We start from the raw sequence: 17,084 nt of genomic DNA on the forward strand, positions 1-17,084 counted from the left end.
AGGCTGATGATGAAAGCTGTATGGCATCCCATCGAGGGGAGGTCAGCGCGTGTGTGTGCGGCGGTGTGTAGGGTTGCCCTGGAAACCCCCGCAGCTACTGTTGCCTGTTAAGGGTCTTTATAATTGGGTCCTCCTTTCATATTATTCACCGCGGTTCTTCCTCGCCATGAACTCCCCAATCCTTCTGCGCGTTTCGGGTTGCAGGTGTCAGCCTACCTGATGGGTTCAAAGCTTTTCAAAAAGCCCCGCGAGGGTAGTTTGTGGCACCGGGCAGCACTGGAGGTGAAGGACAAAAAACAAAAAAAAAATCAGGAACCATTGCACTGGAGGTTATTGAAAATGCGATATAAATGTTTCTTTAAAAAAAGAAGAGGATGAATGCTATAATTTCTGATTTATTCTAGGTTGATCTGTAACTCTATACCAAAATGCTAAATTGCAGTACCTTGCAAAACAATTCAAACTTCTAGTGTTTTCTCTCTTTATAAGCACGAATTTAGGCCAAAAACAAAGTAGTGTGTAATTTTGAAGGCAACGAAAAAAAAAACATATTCCTTTCATTTATTTTTACAAATAAAGATCAGAGAAGTGCACATTTGTATTAAGCCCCTCTGACTCAGTACTCAGAACTATATTTTACTCCAAAATCGAGTCACTCAGATCATCTGGGAAGTCCTGCTACAGATTCTCAGTTGGATTTAGGTCTGGACTTTGACTGGGCCATTCTGATTATTGATTATTCATCAAATGAATAAAAAAATCTATATATATATAATATATATATGTATATATATAATATATATGATCTAAACTATTCAATTTAAGCTCTACCTATATGTTTAGGTTAATGGTCCAGCTGGAAAGTGACCCTCCACAGCCAGAAACAGGTTTTTTTTCAGCGATTGTGATAGAGCGTTTAGGATTATGGTGCAGTTAGTTTTCCATCACCGATTGTTTTCCACGTTCTCAATTTTGGTCTCACCTGACCAGAGCACCTTCTACTACATGTTTGATGTGCCCATAATACTTAGGGAACCTTCATAAAACTGAACACAAATGAACACCACTTTTCTATTATTTGTGAAAGGGTTTCATTTTCCTTCCACTTCTCAATATCTTCACAAAACACACAAATAAAATACATTGAAATGTGTAATATTAATCTTAGAAAGCGTGAAAACACCGAGATGGCCTGAATGCCTCTGCAAGTCTCTGCATATTGCTGTCGTCTTTTTTACCCAGAGCCTTCAGTCTGATCTTCAGCATGGCCACAATCTCCTGAAATCCCTGAGGGAGCGTGCGGAGCAGGCGGCAGGCTTCCTGGACGAGGCTGGAGCGGAAAGTTTAGGAGCAGAAGTAGAAGCGCGTCTCGCCCAGCTGGAAGAGCTCGCCGGGGGACTGAGGCAAGAGCGCAGCTTCCTGGAGCGAGCGTTACTGCTCGCGAAGGAGTTTCAGGACCGGTACAAGGCTCAGGTCCAGTGGCTGGTAGAGACCAGGGCTTTGCTCAGCTCGCCGGTGGAGCCCAAGGCTGAACTGTACCAGCGCAGAGCGCAGTTGGCAAAGTATAAGGTAAAGCATAAAAAAATAAATTAATTCAGAGCATTAATTCCAAAGTCAGTGATTTCACACTTTGGTGATTTAAACGGTGAGATGGAGCTGAATATCATTATCTTAATTGGCCATGTGTGACCTTGGAAAAACTCCAAAAGCGAATACACTTAAAATAACTGCTGACCTATTAGGAGTTTCAACTTAATGTAGAAACGGTCACCAGGTCCACAAGGATGGGTGAAAAGATAAAAGAGTACAGTTATAAGCAGCCATTTCCTAAATGTCGAATGAAACGACGACAGGAAAAGATGGACAGTAAAACCGACTCTGATAAATAATAACGTCGCTATATGAAGCAGAATGCTGCTTGCTATATACTGAAATATTCATTACCAAAGAAATCTGTGTGTGCGTCCCTCCAGGCTCTCCTACAGATGATTCAGTCCCACGATGGGTCCATCAGGTCCGTGATGGAGAAGGGAGACGCGCTACTGGCTTCTGTCCACTACCCCTCCATCAGAGACAAGATGCACAGAGTGCAAAAGGACTACGCTGCTCTCTGCAGCGCCGCAACGGTTAGGAGCAACCGGGATGCGATGGCATTGAGGAAGAAGCATTTTTTCGCCCACCGGCGCTTGGTAGTTGTCTTGTATTTAAATCATTCCGTTTTGCTTCTGCATTATCTGTGGCGACCAGGCTCACGTGGAGAACCTGGAAGGCCAGGTGAAGGAACAGGAAGCTTACCACAACGAGCTGCAGGAGGTGGAGCGCTGGCTGCTGCAGATGTCCAGCAGGATGGTGACTCCGGATCCGAGCGTGAGCGTCAGCCTGGAGGCAGCAACTCAGCAGCTGGCCAGGCACAAGGTGACGGATCGCAGTATTTCACCTCTGCTTCTCTTTGTCGGTGACAAAATCATGCAGCTTGAGTCCCAATTAGGCAGCGATTCTTCACACATTGACCTATAGGATTGTTGCTTAGCTGTCTTGACGTCTTCAAGACTTTCAGTTTTCTTTTAGGAGATTCTAGGAAAATATGTAGCGGATGTTTGATTTAGATACCTGAACCAGCGGATAACTAAACAGATCTATTTCCCTTTTTGTAATCATCTTTTGTGTTTTCTTGTCTAGTCCTTCATGTTTGGATAAAATGCGTCTTTCTGTCATGTCGGACAGTGACTCGTTCCGCTTAATCTCTTACCAAAGTCTCTAACACAGGGGTGTCAAACATACGGACCGCGGGCCAATTTAGTCCGGCCCGGTGGCTAAATGCATTATCATAAAAAAAAAAAATATATATATTTTCTTTTTTTTCCCTCTGTGTCCTGTGTGGCAATGTGGCAATAATAATTGTTGTCTTAATGCCAAAAAGAGCTCATCAGATTTGACTTTCACAAGTGGAGCAGTGCTGCTTTTGCCATAGTGCTCCGCTTGATTTATGAATGTGAATAGTTTTATTATGATTCATGTGGGTATTATCTCAAATGATATGGACACTACAATGGGAAAGTAGGAGAGAAAAGGAAGAACAAGAAGAAAAAAAAACAAAAGGTGAAAGAAAGAGGAGATAAAAGGAAGAGAATGATAAAACAATTATTGGAAAAAAACATGTACTTCGTTTAATAGAAAATCTGCAGTTCCTATATTGTCCACGAGGGGCGCTGTGTTTTAATCAGCAGATGGTAGCACTGAGCTTCAGATGTGGAAAAATTGATTTTAAATCATTTCTTAATTTTTATCCGTTTGATGTATTTTGTCATGCAGGAAAGTGTTTTTAAAGTTCCAAAAAATGTGAATAAATGTTTTTCAACATTGTACAATCACTGTGATCAGTTCTTATGCATAATGCACAAGTAAATGTTTAACTGAGTAAAAGTATTGTTGAAATTGCACATACTTTTCTTAAAAACGCTGAGGTTATTCATAATATATTGTGTAAAAGTGAAATTCATTTAATATAAAAATCAACAACAAGTCCACATTTATTAGTTCTATTTAATCTTGCAATAAGTTTACTCGTGTGGCCCTCTTGAGATCAGATTAAGCCGTATGCGGCCCCTAAACCAAAATGAGTTTGAAACCCCTGCTCTAACACGGTCTTACTTGACCCTCTTCAGGCCATCATGGAGGAGATTGCGGGTTTTGAGGAACGCCTGACGGCTCTGAAAGAGCAAGGCGAGGGTCTGGTGCAGGGCTGCAGTGACCGCGTGCAGAGCCGACTGAGAACGCAGGTCCAGACTCACCAGCAAGGCATCCGAGACAGCTACTCTGCCATCTGCAGCACGGCACAGAGGGTGAGTAAGGAGGAGCAGATACAGAAGCAAACCAGGACGAGAAGCGTACCCTTTTAGAAAAATTATGTTATAAAAAGATATGCGATCCAGTATTTAGATGCTCACTCGTGTGCAAAAACAAATGCATGCACAGACAGAAGGTTGGTAGCAGTCCAACAACCAAGGTATCCACTTAATCCTAACCCTTTTTGACACTTAAACCCATTTCTGTGAAGGCGGCCCTTCAGGCCCGCTTTAGAGGGCACAGCCAATTAAAGCCTCGATATAAGGGCTCAGCAGCAGACGCACTCAGGCCCCACCAGCCAACATCACTAAACTCAATCTCGCCATATTAATCTCCACAGATCCCTTGTCAACCCCACGTCTTCATGGCTGAGCCAGAAATGATCGCGCACAGCCATCAAGTAGATCTGGCTAGTCCCATAATCCAGCCCCACTCTGTCATTTTGGCACCGTCTCCTCTGTCGTCGTAACTCGCGTCCCGAGATACCACCTCCGCCGCCGCACGCACGCCCAATCTGGCATTGTGTGATCCAGCCACTTTTTTACCACCACTCTGCTGGCTCCCCTACAAGCGCGCCTCCAGCGTTGTAATGGCTGCCAACTGTGTCCCAGCGCCACACAGCTCTAATATCCTGCCTGCCACTTGCCACCGCGCCAGCCTTCTAGCCTTTGCCAAAGTCGCGGGGCAGCTTGCCAACCCTTTGGCCCTCCCCTCGCTCCTCCTTTCAGACTCTCAAATTAACACTGTCAATCAGAACGTGGTGTTTAGCTCTCCCCTGGAGGGTTTGGACGCCTCCACATTCAACACCTGTTAAATACAAAGCCCTATAACTGCCTGGTTTTGGGTGGGGGGTGAGGGGGGGGGGGGTCTGTGATTTATTGTGTCTTTGAAGTTGGCAGAGCAGGGCATAAACAGCAATTTAAGTCTTGCCACAGATTCTCAATTAGATTTTGGTCTGGACTTTGACTAGGCCATTCTAACACATGCGTATGGTTTGATCTAAACCATTCAATTGTAGCTCTGGCTGTAGGTTGCTGTCCTGCTACAAGTCTTTTCTTCCAGGATTTCCCTGGGTTTAGCTCCATCCATTTTTCAATTGTCTGGCAGGCGTCCTTGTCACTGCCGAAAAGAAATTGCATCCCCACTGCATGATGCTTCCTCCGCCGTGTATTACTGGTGGGATTCTGTTTTCAGGCAGACGTGCAGCATTAGGCGCCGTCCAGACGAAGCTGGGTTTAGGTGTGTATAGGACAAGCTTCTTTGTTTGTTCGGGGGTCCCGTCACCCCCGAACAGTTTTCGCGGGCGCGAAACTGACTACGTTTGAAAGCAGCGCCCAGAGTGGATAGGTTTGAAGCTGCCATCCCACCCCCCACCCAGTAGTGCCTCCATCGTCACACCGCATGCAATAAAAATAACAATCTTTATTGTCATTGCAACATACATTCCAATGAAATTCGTTCTCTGCATGCACTCAACATACATTCCAATGAACTCATCCCCTTGGGGAGCAGTGGGCTGCCACTGTGGGTTAGGGTTGGGGCTACTATGTAAACACTGCAAAAACGGAACTAAAAATAGGTAACATTTTCTTAAAATTTGTGTCTTTTTCCTTGATTTGAGCACGTAAATAAGATGATCTGCCAATAGAATAAGATTTTTGCACTTAAAATAGGAACAGCTCATCTCCATCATCTTATTTCAAGTGCAGTATGTCTAATTATCTTATTTTAGGGGTCAAAATACTCATTCCATTGGCAAATAGTCTTATTTCCCAGCTCAAATCTAGGACAAAAACACTAATTTTAAGAACATTTTACTTATTTTTACATCAGTTTTTGCAGTGAACAGGGCCTAAGAGATGTATGGTCACAAGCAAGAAGGTGTGAATTGGTTTAAAACTGACCAGTCGTCGGGCTTAATGCTGAACTGCATGTTTTTGAAAGCTGAAACCTCTTTCTCTGTTTGGAGCTGCTCCTTCACACCAAATCCTAATATAAACATGTTGGGGTTTGTGGTTGCTTACATGACAAAATCTGCAAATGCCCAAGGTATGCGAACACCGTAGCAAGTTACTGTTTAATATACACCCTTTTTTTCCCCCCTCTTTTCACAGGTATACCAGAGTCTGGATCACGAGCTGCAGAGACATGTTAGTGTGCAGGACACGCTGCAGCAGTGCCAGACGTGGCTAAGCTCTGTTTCCGAAAAACTAGACCAAAATCCACAGCCATCTCGCTGCCTTGAGGAAGCTCTCCAGCAGGTCAATCAGCACCTTTCTGCTTATTAAATAGAAGTTTAGTCTTTTTAGTCTTTATTCTACGTATAACATGTTTGTTTTTGGGTTGCATGATTGGATGTTTTCGCTTTTTTTTTTTTTTTTTTTTTTGCACATTTGTTGCTAAGAGGATTAACAGAAACATTTAAAATAGGTGAAGCAGGAGCGTGCTCTCCAGGAGCAGGCGAGCACATACCTCCAGCTGGTGTGTTCGGCTTGTGATCTCTCAGAGCAGAGGGTCAGGGAGGCTGCTGCAGCCGTCCAACAGATTAAACTGCAGGTCAGCCTCACTTAAAGGGAGCCTTTAAACTTCACACAGATCGTCTCAATGCCAAAATGGATTGCTTTGCTTTGACTGGAGTGACTCTTTTGTGCCGTTTCTTTCAGATCGAGGAGCGCATGCTTCTTTGTGAAGAGATGGCAGACAACTGGAGGGACATGGAGGAACAGAAGATGGATTTAGAAACACAGCTTAGAGAGACAGAACAGCAGCTTCAGAGCCTGATCAGGAGACCTGCAGAGCTGGAACCTAAGATTGCACAAAACCAGCTGGACAAGGCACAGGTCTGTCTGCCTTAAAATGACTGTAAAAAAAAAAAAAAAAAAAAGGAAAAAGCAAAACAGGGAATGACTTTACAAGTAAATAAACTCACAAGTTGACTGACAGGCCTGCTCATTCCTTCAGTGTATTCACAAATAAATAGTTGGGATAGGAGGAGTCTAGTGGCAAACCATCTGTTTTTTTTTATAGATTTAATGATGCAATGCAAAAAGGGAACTAAAAGTAAGTAAAATTTTAAAATTGTTTTTTCCATGATTTGAGCAGCTAAATAAGACTTATTTGCCAATAGAATGAGCATTTCTACCCCTAAACTAATATAATTAGACATCCTGCACTTGAAATAAGATGATGGAGATGAATTGTTCTTATTTTAAATGCAAAAATCTTATTCCACTGGCAAATACTCTGATTTACCAGCTCAAATCAATGAAAAATACACTAATTTCAAGAGGATTTTACCTACTTTTAGTTCCCTTTTTGCTGTGTGTCAGTCAAAAATGTAAAGACTGCAGATCTGGCTCCTCTGCAGTGTTGTTGTGCAACTCTGAAATGTCTCCAAAAACTGAATGAACTTGTGTTAGTTTATACCAACCATCCCAACCCAAATTCCCATACACTTAGTCCAATTCAATTCATCACAGTGCAATCAAATAGGAAGAGTCATATACATTCATATGGATTTGATTCTATGCGATTGTGATGCAATCCATCAAATTCAGTTGATCGTAAAATGCCTAATGGCCAAAAATATTTGGTAAAAAAAGGAACCCTAGTCAATTTTAAAACATGGATTTTTTTTTTCAGTAAAGAGAAACTGCTATCTTTAGACAAGAAGAAACTTTTAGCAGAACTATTTTCAGATTATTTTGTTGGCAACTAGCCAGGCCCTTTTGACAAAACAAGAAAGATTCACAAAAAAAAAAAAAAAAAGCACAGAAGTGCCGAGAGGGATACTTTCTTTGTGGATGAAAAAACGAGAGGGAGGGTTCAACATTAATGGCAGCAATTAAGCTCGGGTCAATATCTGCAAAGAGAACAGAGACAGCTGAACAAAGAAGCTCTGAACTATGTGGGTTTTCTATGGACGAAAGGAGATCATTAAAAAAACACAAAGAACAATTGGCAAACTTAGTGGCTTAATCAATGAATCTGTCCATAAAAAGCACAGCTAAACACAGAAGCACTGAGCCAGGATTACTTTCTATGGACATAGAGAAGATTCTTAGTGAATGGGTTGGTTCAGCATAGAGAAACAGCTAAACTGAAGCACTTAGCTAAGGATGCTTTTTATAGAGGGGGAAAAAACACAGTTATTAGCAGCATTCCATAAAAAGAAAAAGAAATACAAACATATAAAGTTATTTACAGCAGTAGGCATTCCAGTTGCTCAATTCAAGAAAGGGATGCAGCTAAACAAAGGTTAATACACTGCAAAAACAGAAATAAAAATAAGTTAAACTTTTCTTGAAATGAGTGTATTTCTACTTTATTTGAGTAGGTAAATAAGATAATCTGCCAATGGAATAAGATTTTTGCTCTTAAAATAGGAAGAACTCGTCTCCATTGTCTTATTTCAAGTGCATTATATCTAATTATCTTACTTTAGGAGTAAAATTACTCTTTCCATTGGCAGATCATCTTACTTACCTGCTCAAATCAAAAAGAAATACACTCATTTCAAGAAAATTGTTTTTACTTATTTTTAGTTCTGTTTTTGCAGTGTAGCCCAGGCATACCTGCTACAGGGAAAGAAGAAAGGGGCAATGAGTGCATAAAAGGAGTTAGTGACTCCCGGCAGCATAGGTAATCGTTACAGCTCATGATGACGTCGGCGATGTTTCTTTCTTTTTTTTTTTTTTTACATCAAAGCAAGCATGCTCTTTTATGTCTTCTGACTGGAAAAATACGAAAGCGAGCAAATGCCAACTCTTCGTGCAGCGATGTTGCATAATCTGCCTTCTTTCCTGCAGGAGTTCCTGCAGCAGATTAGAGAGAGACAATCTGAGGCGGCTCGTTTGAGCGAAGCCATCGGCAGGCTGACGGACGGACAGGTCTCTCCTGCCCTGGAGGAGATAAGGAGGCTGAAGAGAGGCTGGATAGAGCTGGGCCAGCAGGCCGAGGAGCTGGAAGCCCAGCGGGGGGAGGACATGCAGCGAAGTGGGGAGTACCAGGAGAGCGTTGTTGCTGTGGAAGAACTCTTCCATCAAGTATCCAGAGAGTGGGACTACCTCGCCAGGTATCCAGCTTTACCTTTTTTACCTAACACCTGTACTGCTGATTCATTTTTATACATAATATATGAATAAACCTGCGTTTGTGATCAATTCTTCCAAGCTTTTATAGCATCCGTGTTCCTTAAAAATCAGCATTTATGTACCTAGGGCTGACACGGAGAGTACAAGTGAGCACCTTGAAGCTCTGAGGAAACTTGCCAGTGACCTAGATGAGCAGAAAGAAACCCTTGAAGAACTCAGAGACCAGAGGCAAGCTATCCTGCCTCGACTAAGCCTGCTAGACAAGGAGCTGGTCAAGCAGCAGGTGAGAGCGTGACCATTCTGTCTTCAAATACACGCTACAACGTTCATAAACTTCAACGTCGTGGAAAGGTGTTGGTTTTAGTAGCAGCGCTGTTTAATGTAACCCAGGTGGATCATCTGGAGCATCGCTGGGCCCAGCTGGAGAGCCTCATTCTGCAGAAAATCCAGGACTCGGCTCAAACTCTGGAGGATCTGACCCGGGTAGAGGCCCAGCTGCGCGACGCCAGGGAGTGGGTGGAGGAGCAGCGGCCTGCCCTCACCTCTGCGCTGAGAACCAGCCCGCCCCCGGATCTGGCGCAGAGTTTCCTGTTTGACCACCTGAGCGTCTGCGTGGAGCTGGAGGCCCGGCAGCAGCTGCTCGGTCAGGCGGTGAGCGAAGCGCAGGCTGTGGCCTCCAGGCTCGGGTTGAGCGAGAAAAGATGCTTACAGGAACTCGTCAGGCACGCCGAGATGGAGGTGGAAGTCCTCGGTGCTCGGGTCGCGCAAAGGAGGAAGTACCTCAGTAAGGTAAACAGCTGGAATTTTAAATGAAAGGTTTAATCGGACCCCTAATGATTCAACTGCCTTCTTACTGATACAACTTTTTTCTCAAGGCCTTCACAGAGAGAACGCAGTTCCTCCAGGGAGTGGGGAGAGCCTTGTCTTGGGTAAAGCAGCAGGAAAGGAAGGCTTTGATAGAAGACCACGTCGCTCTCCTTCCTGAGGATTTGACCAAACAGGTGGCGGCGTGCCGGAGCGTCCAGAGCGGCTTACGAGCGTACCAGAGAGAACTGGCGTCCCTCTGGGTTCAAGGGCGAGAGCTGGAGAGAGACGCCAGCGACAAAGAAAGAGCAGAAACACTGGCGAGACTAGAGGAGCTACAGTCGGCCTTTGAGACCGCCCTGCAGAGGACCACCCAGCGTCTGGCAGGCTTAGAAAAAGCCTTGACTTCAAGGAAGTACTTCCAGGTGGACCTGGACAAGACCTGCCACTGGCTGAGACAAGCCGAGGCCTTAACGTACCCCGAAATCAACTTCAGCAGCGTCGACGAGGGCTCCGATTTGCTAGCACACCTCTCTAACTATCAAAGTGTCTTGGAGCAGGCGTCTGAGTACGAGAACCTCCTTCTCATCGTCCAAAGAATCGGTCAGGAGATCCTCCCCACGCTCAACGAGGTCGACCACTGCTACCTGGATGAGCGGCTCAACGCGCTGCCTCAGCAGTACAACGCCATCCTTGCTCTCGCCAAAGAGAAGAAGGACAGAGTCCAGCAGATCGTCCAGGAGAGAAAAGAGTTCAGCGCTTTCCTCGAGATCACCCGCGGCGCACTGGAGGAGCTGCAACAGCAATTTGACAATCTTGAGACGCGGACGATCAACGAAAAAGAGCAGGACGGTGTCAGTCTGATGAAATTATATGAGAGTATTGCTGAAAGGTTGGTTCATATCCGTCCTTCCGTCGGAGAACTTTGTGGGAAAACCCAGGGCTTTTTAATGAGGGGCTGTCAATATAAAGGCGAGGAGACTCAGCAGCTGGTCCTGCTCCAAAGCACACTGAAGAGAAGAAGTGACCAGAAGATCAAACGCTTAGAAGATTGCTTGAAGAAAGTTGCTGAACACAACAGCGTGGTGTCCAAACTAGACACAGAGCTCAGCTCTGTTAAACAGGGGCTGATCAGAGTAAAGTCAAACAAAGAATATAGCGCTTTAGATAAATTAGCAAATCTTTATCTGCTACTGGGCAGCTTAGATGGCATGAGAGCTCAGGTAGAAGAAAGCTATAAGCTCACAAAAAGTCTGGATCTAAGGTTTGATGCTGCTACCTTCCAGGAAACTAAACTGCAGCTCGAGCTGTCGCGGTCTTTACAGAGCGAAATTAAATCTTTGGTTGAAGAATGTGAAAGAGGAGTGGAAAAGAAAGAGGACTTCACCAGAGAGGCTGAGAGGGTGTCGGACTGGCTGAAGACTGTCGAGGAGAAGCTGAAGGAGCCTTTGATCATCTCCGAGTTTAAAGCCGAGAGGATAAATGAAGAGAAGCAGAAACTTAAAATCACCCAGGAGGAAGCGAGGAGCAGGCTGAAGGTGGTTGATGTGTTGAGCGTGAGAGAAAGGCAAAGGCACGAGAGTAAGAGAGAAGCTGTTCCTGCCAAGATGGAGGAAAAAGTAGAGGAGCTGGAGAAGCTGGGAGCCAAGGTTCAACAAGACATATGTGCAAAACAGGTAACTGTTTACTTTATTCTGATTAAATGTAATATATAGGTGTTTTTCATACCCAAGTTATAGTTTTATGACGGTAATGTGCAGCATTTAAAGCATCATGTAAATAAGAGCTCAGAGATGGGAATTAAGGAGTGGCTCATGGTGTAGATGCATGGTGTCTGGGGTTCAATTCCTGATGGGACTTTTACTGCCAGTCTTCCCCCATTTCCTGTCTGAACACTGCAAATAATAGCCACTAAATCTTTAAAAGGAGATCTGGGAATTTTTTTTAATCAAGCAATCTTTTTTTCTTTTCTTTTTTTTTTTTTTGTATTTTCTAGCTGGCACTGGATCAAAATCTCTCTCTGGTCCAGAGGCACCACTTATCTCTGCGGTCCATGCAGCAATGGCTGGACAAAGCTGCGACTTTAATCCATGAGACCAGATCGGGTGTGGAGATTGAGAACCACCAAGACTGTATGCAAGATCTGGAAGAACTTTTAGCCCAGGAGAAGAACTTCACGACTTCTTCTGAGGAGATAAGGACCCTGGATGCTCTGCTGGTTGATTTTGTGGAGGCGGGAGAATTGAAAGAGATCAGGAAGAAGACTGAGTCAATGCAGCAGATGAAGAAAGAAGTCGAAGAGCAAGTGTGTGCTTACAGAGAAGTGCTGCAGAGGTATTTTGTTTCTAACGTTAAATAAAGTATTTGATTTAACGCTTAATATGTCACGTCGTTCACTTGTTGCATCATCTGCGTTGTTTTTTTTCCCCCCAGGTGTCGTGCCTTATGGAGCTCCTTTCATCATGCAAAACAGATGCTGGTTGAACGGATGGACGATTTGGAAAGCAGGATGTCTAAGTTCACCACAGCAAAAGCTCTCGGTCTCCAAGAGGCAGAGGACAAGTGTAGAAGACAAGAGGTGGGCAGCTGAACCCTGGCCTATTCAGAAGGCGGCAGTTTTGAAAATATCCGAAACGTATCTGAATTAGTACCACATATCAAAGTGGCACAAATCAGATTTTTTTGGGGGGGAATAAGATCAAACAGCTGTGAAAAAGAGTGATATGAGTCACATTTCCCTGCAGTGCGAACGTAGCCTTAATGTTTGTCTTAATTAGAAATCCTCCAATACATGCAGTTTTTCTGAGACTTAAGGGTCTTTTTTTAGCCAAAAACATTTTCGATATTGAAGTGATGTGTTTTATTTTTGCTGCAGTCTGTTGTGACTCAGACCGACTTGCTGGAGCTGCCTCTGAACGCTTTGAAGGAGAGCGCTGCGGAGCTGGATCCAGTCATCTCTGAATCCGGCAGAGTTCTCACCAGTCACGCCGTGTCGTCGCTGTGGCAACGGTGGACACGTCTCCGCAGCGTGGTCCGAGCCCAGCAGAGGGCGCTGGAGGACACCGCCAGGGAGTGGAGGAATTTCGCCGAAAAGGTCGGAGAATCGCTCGACTATTTGTGTTTCGTTTATTAAATATAAACGGCAAATTTCATTGATTGTTCCGTAAAGCTGCTTAGTGGAAATGTTTTTTTGTATTTTCTCGTTGTTTCTCAAGCCGTGGCAGCCTTTGCACAAATGCCACCGTGTCCAAACACCTTCTGCTGCCCCCATTACCCATGTTTTAAAGAGTTCAAAGAATCAATAACCATTGTGGAAATTTAAACTTCCCGGTTTCAAAAGTTTATATAGTATGAATTTCACGCTTTTTATGATCTCAAGTGGTCCTATGTATTGTTTGTTTTTTAAAGGAAAGTTCTTTTTGGTGTTTTGCAAACACAGCACAGGATTCATAAACTCAGAATTGCTTTTAAAGAAACTCTGTTCAGTGTAAAACAATATGGCCCTTTTTTTTAATTTTAGATCTTTTAGATTTTAAATTAAAGATGGTAAAATTTAGTCCAAATTGCTTAGAAAACAGTAAAATAATTAAAGCCAAATAAGAAGCAATGCAATAAATGGCAACTTCAGTGTCATAAATTCTCTTGGATCACAAGGGTGGGGACACAGGAGGGCATCCTCTGCATCCTCTGCCTAGTGACTGGACAGGCTAACAGGCCGGTAAGAAACTGTGCCACCCCCTAAGTTATGTCACTGCGAGCGGTGAGCCGTATTTTCCATTTAAAAAAAACAACGTTGTTAACAAAATTGTTGAATCAGGTTTGAATAGTGAGGGTTAGTCTGGGAACTGTGTAGTTTCGTAGTTTGGATGAGCCATAGGGAACAGCTATTTTATGCTAAATACATGACAGCTGTGTGCCAAATCATCAATATAAACTAATTGTTGTAAAGAGCTTATAAATTACCGAGGACACGAGCAAGGACATAGCCGGGTCTGTTTTAGCTGTATGACAGGAGAGTCAGTGTTTTCTGAACCACTAATTAAATGCAAACACAAACGGGGTTTATTATAATCTAAAAGCCCCTTCAGTAATCGACCCCTTGACCCAAAATTCATGAAGGAGCTTTATTGCGACCCCTTCCTCCCAGCTGACAGCCAGCACTGCTCCCTGCTGACCAAAAAGGAAGTAAAAAATTAAATAAATCCAGTTTTTCCTGATTTGTATATTGATATTGAAGTCTTTGTTATAAAGAGCTCAAATTTATTTAGATATTCCTTTTATTTTGCTTATTCTTCATCGAGTAAACATTTCCTCAGCCTCCTATCTGGGAAGGGGAAAAACAGCAGCAGTGGGCGTCCCAAATATTTTCATATTTGTTCATTAGTTTTTATTCACATATTCTTTTTTATGACCTGGTTGTTTTTTTTTACTAAGCTTGCATTCCTTTCAGGTGAATATCTATATCTGAGCTGTCTAACTTTTAATAATTTGGTTTTTTTTATCTAATTTCTACATAAGCTTGTTCGTATATTAATTAGGGCTTTGAAATAGATTGACTTAGATCGATGTCAAAGTTTTTATACATGCAAAATTAATATTGCCTCAGACCTTCTTACATTGCAGGCTGTTAGATTTGAGGTGCCATGCATTCCTTCTGTTTATGCCAAAGGTACATTTGGCCAGTTGGATGATCTCTTGCTGCCCTAAATACCCGCATCTTACTCAAATGGTAGTAGCCTGTAAACTAAAACCAAAATCGGAGTGTTGGAGAAAATTTTATTAATGAATATAATTATGTTGCTCAATTGCAGGTGAAATATTGTCATTAACAATTCAACGGTATTACTGAAATCACCTTTTTATATGCCGACCTCTAGCAATGCATTTTTGCACCATTATGGAAGACTAGAAATTGTTTTAATTATTTTGTTAATTGTAGAATGTATAGAAATATATACGGGAGTGATATTTTTTTTTTCTCAAAACAGATTCATTGTTACTCGTTAATTTTACTAGAGAATTATTTGCTACAGTGAAAATGTCTTTGATAGTATTTCTATAGTCTGTATGACCATGTACTCACCAGCTAGGGGCTCCTTATTGTCACAAAGATTGTTGATTTTTGTACCTTTGCGAACCAGGAACATTCTCTGTGTTTCTAAATCGACTAAAACAAGCAGATGGTTTGTAAAATATATAAATCTGTTCTGCACAGCAACCTGCTTAATGTCCGTTGTGCTGCTGTCATCACACGGCGGAGTGAGTAATTGGGCTCAGATCGATGTGGGTAGTGGGTTAGAATGAGCGTTATTGTCGTTTTTTCTGTTCATACAAAGAAAAAAAAACAACCAAGTAGGTTACAGCACATCTAACTGTTGCTGCAGATTTGGGTCAGACACTAACGGCTGAAACCAGTTGGTGGGCTGTGATATAACTTCAGGCTTCAGGCCAGGATTGCCTTTCCTGCCAAAACAGTGTGTCACGAAGCGTTTTCCCGCCTTTTGACCTAATTTGAGCTCAGACTCCGTCAGCGGCCACAGATTCCCACAAAGCGGTGTTTCAGAAAGGGAAATGAAGTCAGCCTGAAGCGGATAATCACTTCCTCATATGTGGCACATTCCAGCTGTACAGAGTTGTCCGTCCGTCCCCTGTGGCGCCGGTGTTTGTCTCGGCATGATGTAATTTGTAGCAAGCTTTATTTTATTTTTTAGTTGATCAGAGTTATTTAGTTTTTGCTTTGACAAAATTACATAAAATAAAAAAAACTGTCATCTTAAATCTCAGCCTTGTTTGAATTAATAAGAGATGTAGTAATTTCTAAAAACATAAATTATCTGTAAATACTTACAGCACACTTTATTTAGAGAATACTCTCATTACTTTGTGTCTGTGTATTAGCTTACACGAGTGGTAATTACTTTTTTCTACAGTTATAAACAAATAATAACCGTATTTAGTCACTTCTGCTGATTATAACCGTAATCATAACTGTAACCACAACCGTAACTATAACTGCAACAGTAAGAACCAACATGCAATAACTAATGTGCAATTCTATTTAATACACATAACGGTAACAGTAAGAACCAACATGCAATAACTAATGTGCAATTCTATTTAATACACTGTGCAATAATCCTGAAAGAAGTGACTTCTGGTGCTACTACACCCGAATATATGTCAATACACACGCGTATAAGCCACAGTGAATGTACAGAAGACATTCTCTGCCTTATTTCCTTTTGTATTTTTCTTTTTTTGCTTTTTCTTACCTACTCCTTTTGATCCATGGTATACCGAGGACACACTGTATATATTTGATGCACCTCGTCCTACTTGACTCCTCCTTCCTATGACTACTGATTACTAAGCCGATGTGACATGTGAATTTCTCCAATGTGAGATCAATAAAGCCTATCTTATCTTATCTTATCTTATTTGTTGAACCTCCCTGTATTTTAGATGGAGAAGGTGAGCTCCGTGTCCAAAGACCTCCACAGTCGTGTGCCAGACAGCACCGTTGAAAAGGCAGCCACCAGGGCGGCGCTGCAGAGCCTGCTGGAATACCACGACTCCTTCAGCCAGGAGGTGGAGCGGGAGCAGTCCACCCTGGCCCTGTTGGTGCAGCAAACCCGCTGTCTTAGAGGAGAGGCCGAGAAGGAGGCGGCGATGGAGAAGAAGACGGAGAATGGACATGAAGACACGCCGTGCCTGCAGAAGATCCGACGCATGCAGGAACAATATGACGGGTAGGTGGGGTCACCCTGAACGCACGATGAACTTAAAGGTTTTCCTCCTAAATTCTTTGATTTCAATAGATAAATAGGTGCAACATTTCAAGATGGATTTTAGCGCTATATTGCAATGAAAATGAAACAAAAAATACCAACTCTTATAAAAAAAAAAAAAACATTCTAGGCAGTACCTGAAAATAGTATTCACACCTAGGGCTGGACGATATAGGGAAAAAAAGCATATTGATAGAATAGAAATCATATTGATCGATATAGATAATTATCAACAAATTCAAAACATATATTTGAAGTGCAGCCCTGGCCATTTTTATGCTGTTGCTTAGTGACCTATTCTCAAACCTTAGAGGCTTCCCAGAACCGTTGGATTTAAACCAAGACTAAATGAACCACAGGTGTGACTTCTGAATTAGGGCTGGGCAGTAGATTGAGATTTTTTAAAAATTGAGATCTTTTTAAAAGAGATATGAGATAAAATTTATATTGAGATGGTCTATGTTGCCTTATGATTATACATTTATGTATACCAGTAGGTTATTTTTCAGCCGTTTCTCATGTTTATCTGCAGCTGTTTGCCTGTCAGACATTT

General features: G+C 42.7%; 1 protein-coding gene across 12 annotated transcripts in view; it reads left to right on the forward strand.

The window, feature by feature from the left end:
* Positions 1–17,084, forward strand: part of syne1a (spectrin repeat containing, nuclear envelope 1a) — a 186,106-nt gene that overhangs the window by 106,674 nt on the left and 62,348 nt on the right. For all 12 annotated transcript variants that reach the window (XM_036147356.1, XM_036147355.1, XM_036147361.1 and 9 more), the window contains 15 exons: positions 1,243–1,569; positions 1,974–2,126; positions 2,248–2,415; positions 3,666–3,842; positions 5,961–6,107; positions 6,277–6,402; positions 6,510–6,686; positions 8,655–8,920; positions 9,066–9,222; positions 9,330–9,728; positions 9,815–11,419; positions 11,740–12,077; positions 12,177–12,321; positions 12,619–12,837; positions 16,206–16,492. In XM_036147356.1, coding sequence (XP_036003249.1) covers positions 1,243–1,569; positions 1,974–2,126; positions 2,248–2,415; positions 3,666–3,842; positions 5,961–6,107; positions 6,277–6,402; positions 6,510–6,686; positions 8,655–8,920; positions 9,066–9,222; positions 9,330–9,728; positions 9,815–11,419; positions 11,740–12,077; positions 12,177–12,321; positions 12,619–12,837; positions 16,206–16,492 — 4,691 coding nt within the window. The remainder of the gene's footprint in view (positions 1–1,242; positions 1,570–1,973; positions 2,127–2,247; positions 2,416–3,665; positions 3,843–5,960; positions 6,108–6,276; positions 6,403–6,509; positions 6,687–8,654; positions 8,921–9,065; positions 9,223–9,329; positions 9,729–9,814; positions 11,420–11,739; positions 12,078–12,176; positions 12,322–12,618; positions 12,838–16,205; positions 16,493–17,084) is intronic.

This window comes from Fundulus heteroclitus, chromosome 15 (genome assembly GCF_011125445.2).
Source record: "Fundulus heteroclitus isolate FHET01 chromosome 15, MU-UCD_Fhet_4.1, whole genome shotgun sequence".
NCBI classification, from domain to species: domain Eukaryota; kingdom Metazoa; phylum Chordata; class Actinopteri; order Cyprinodontiformes; family Fundulidae; genus Fundulus; species Fundulus heteroclitus.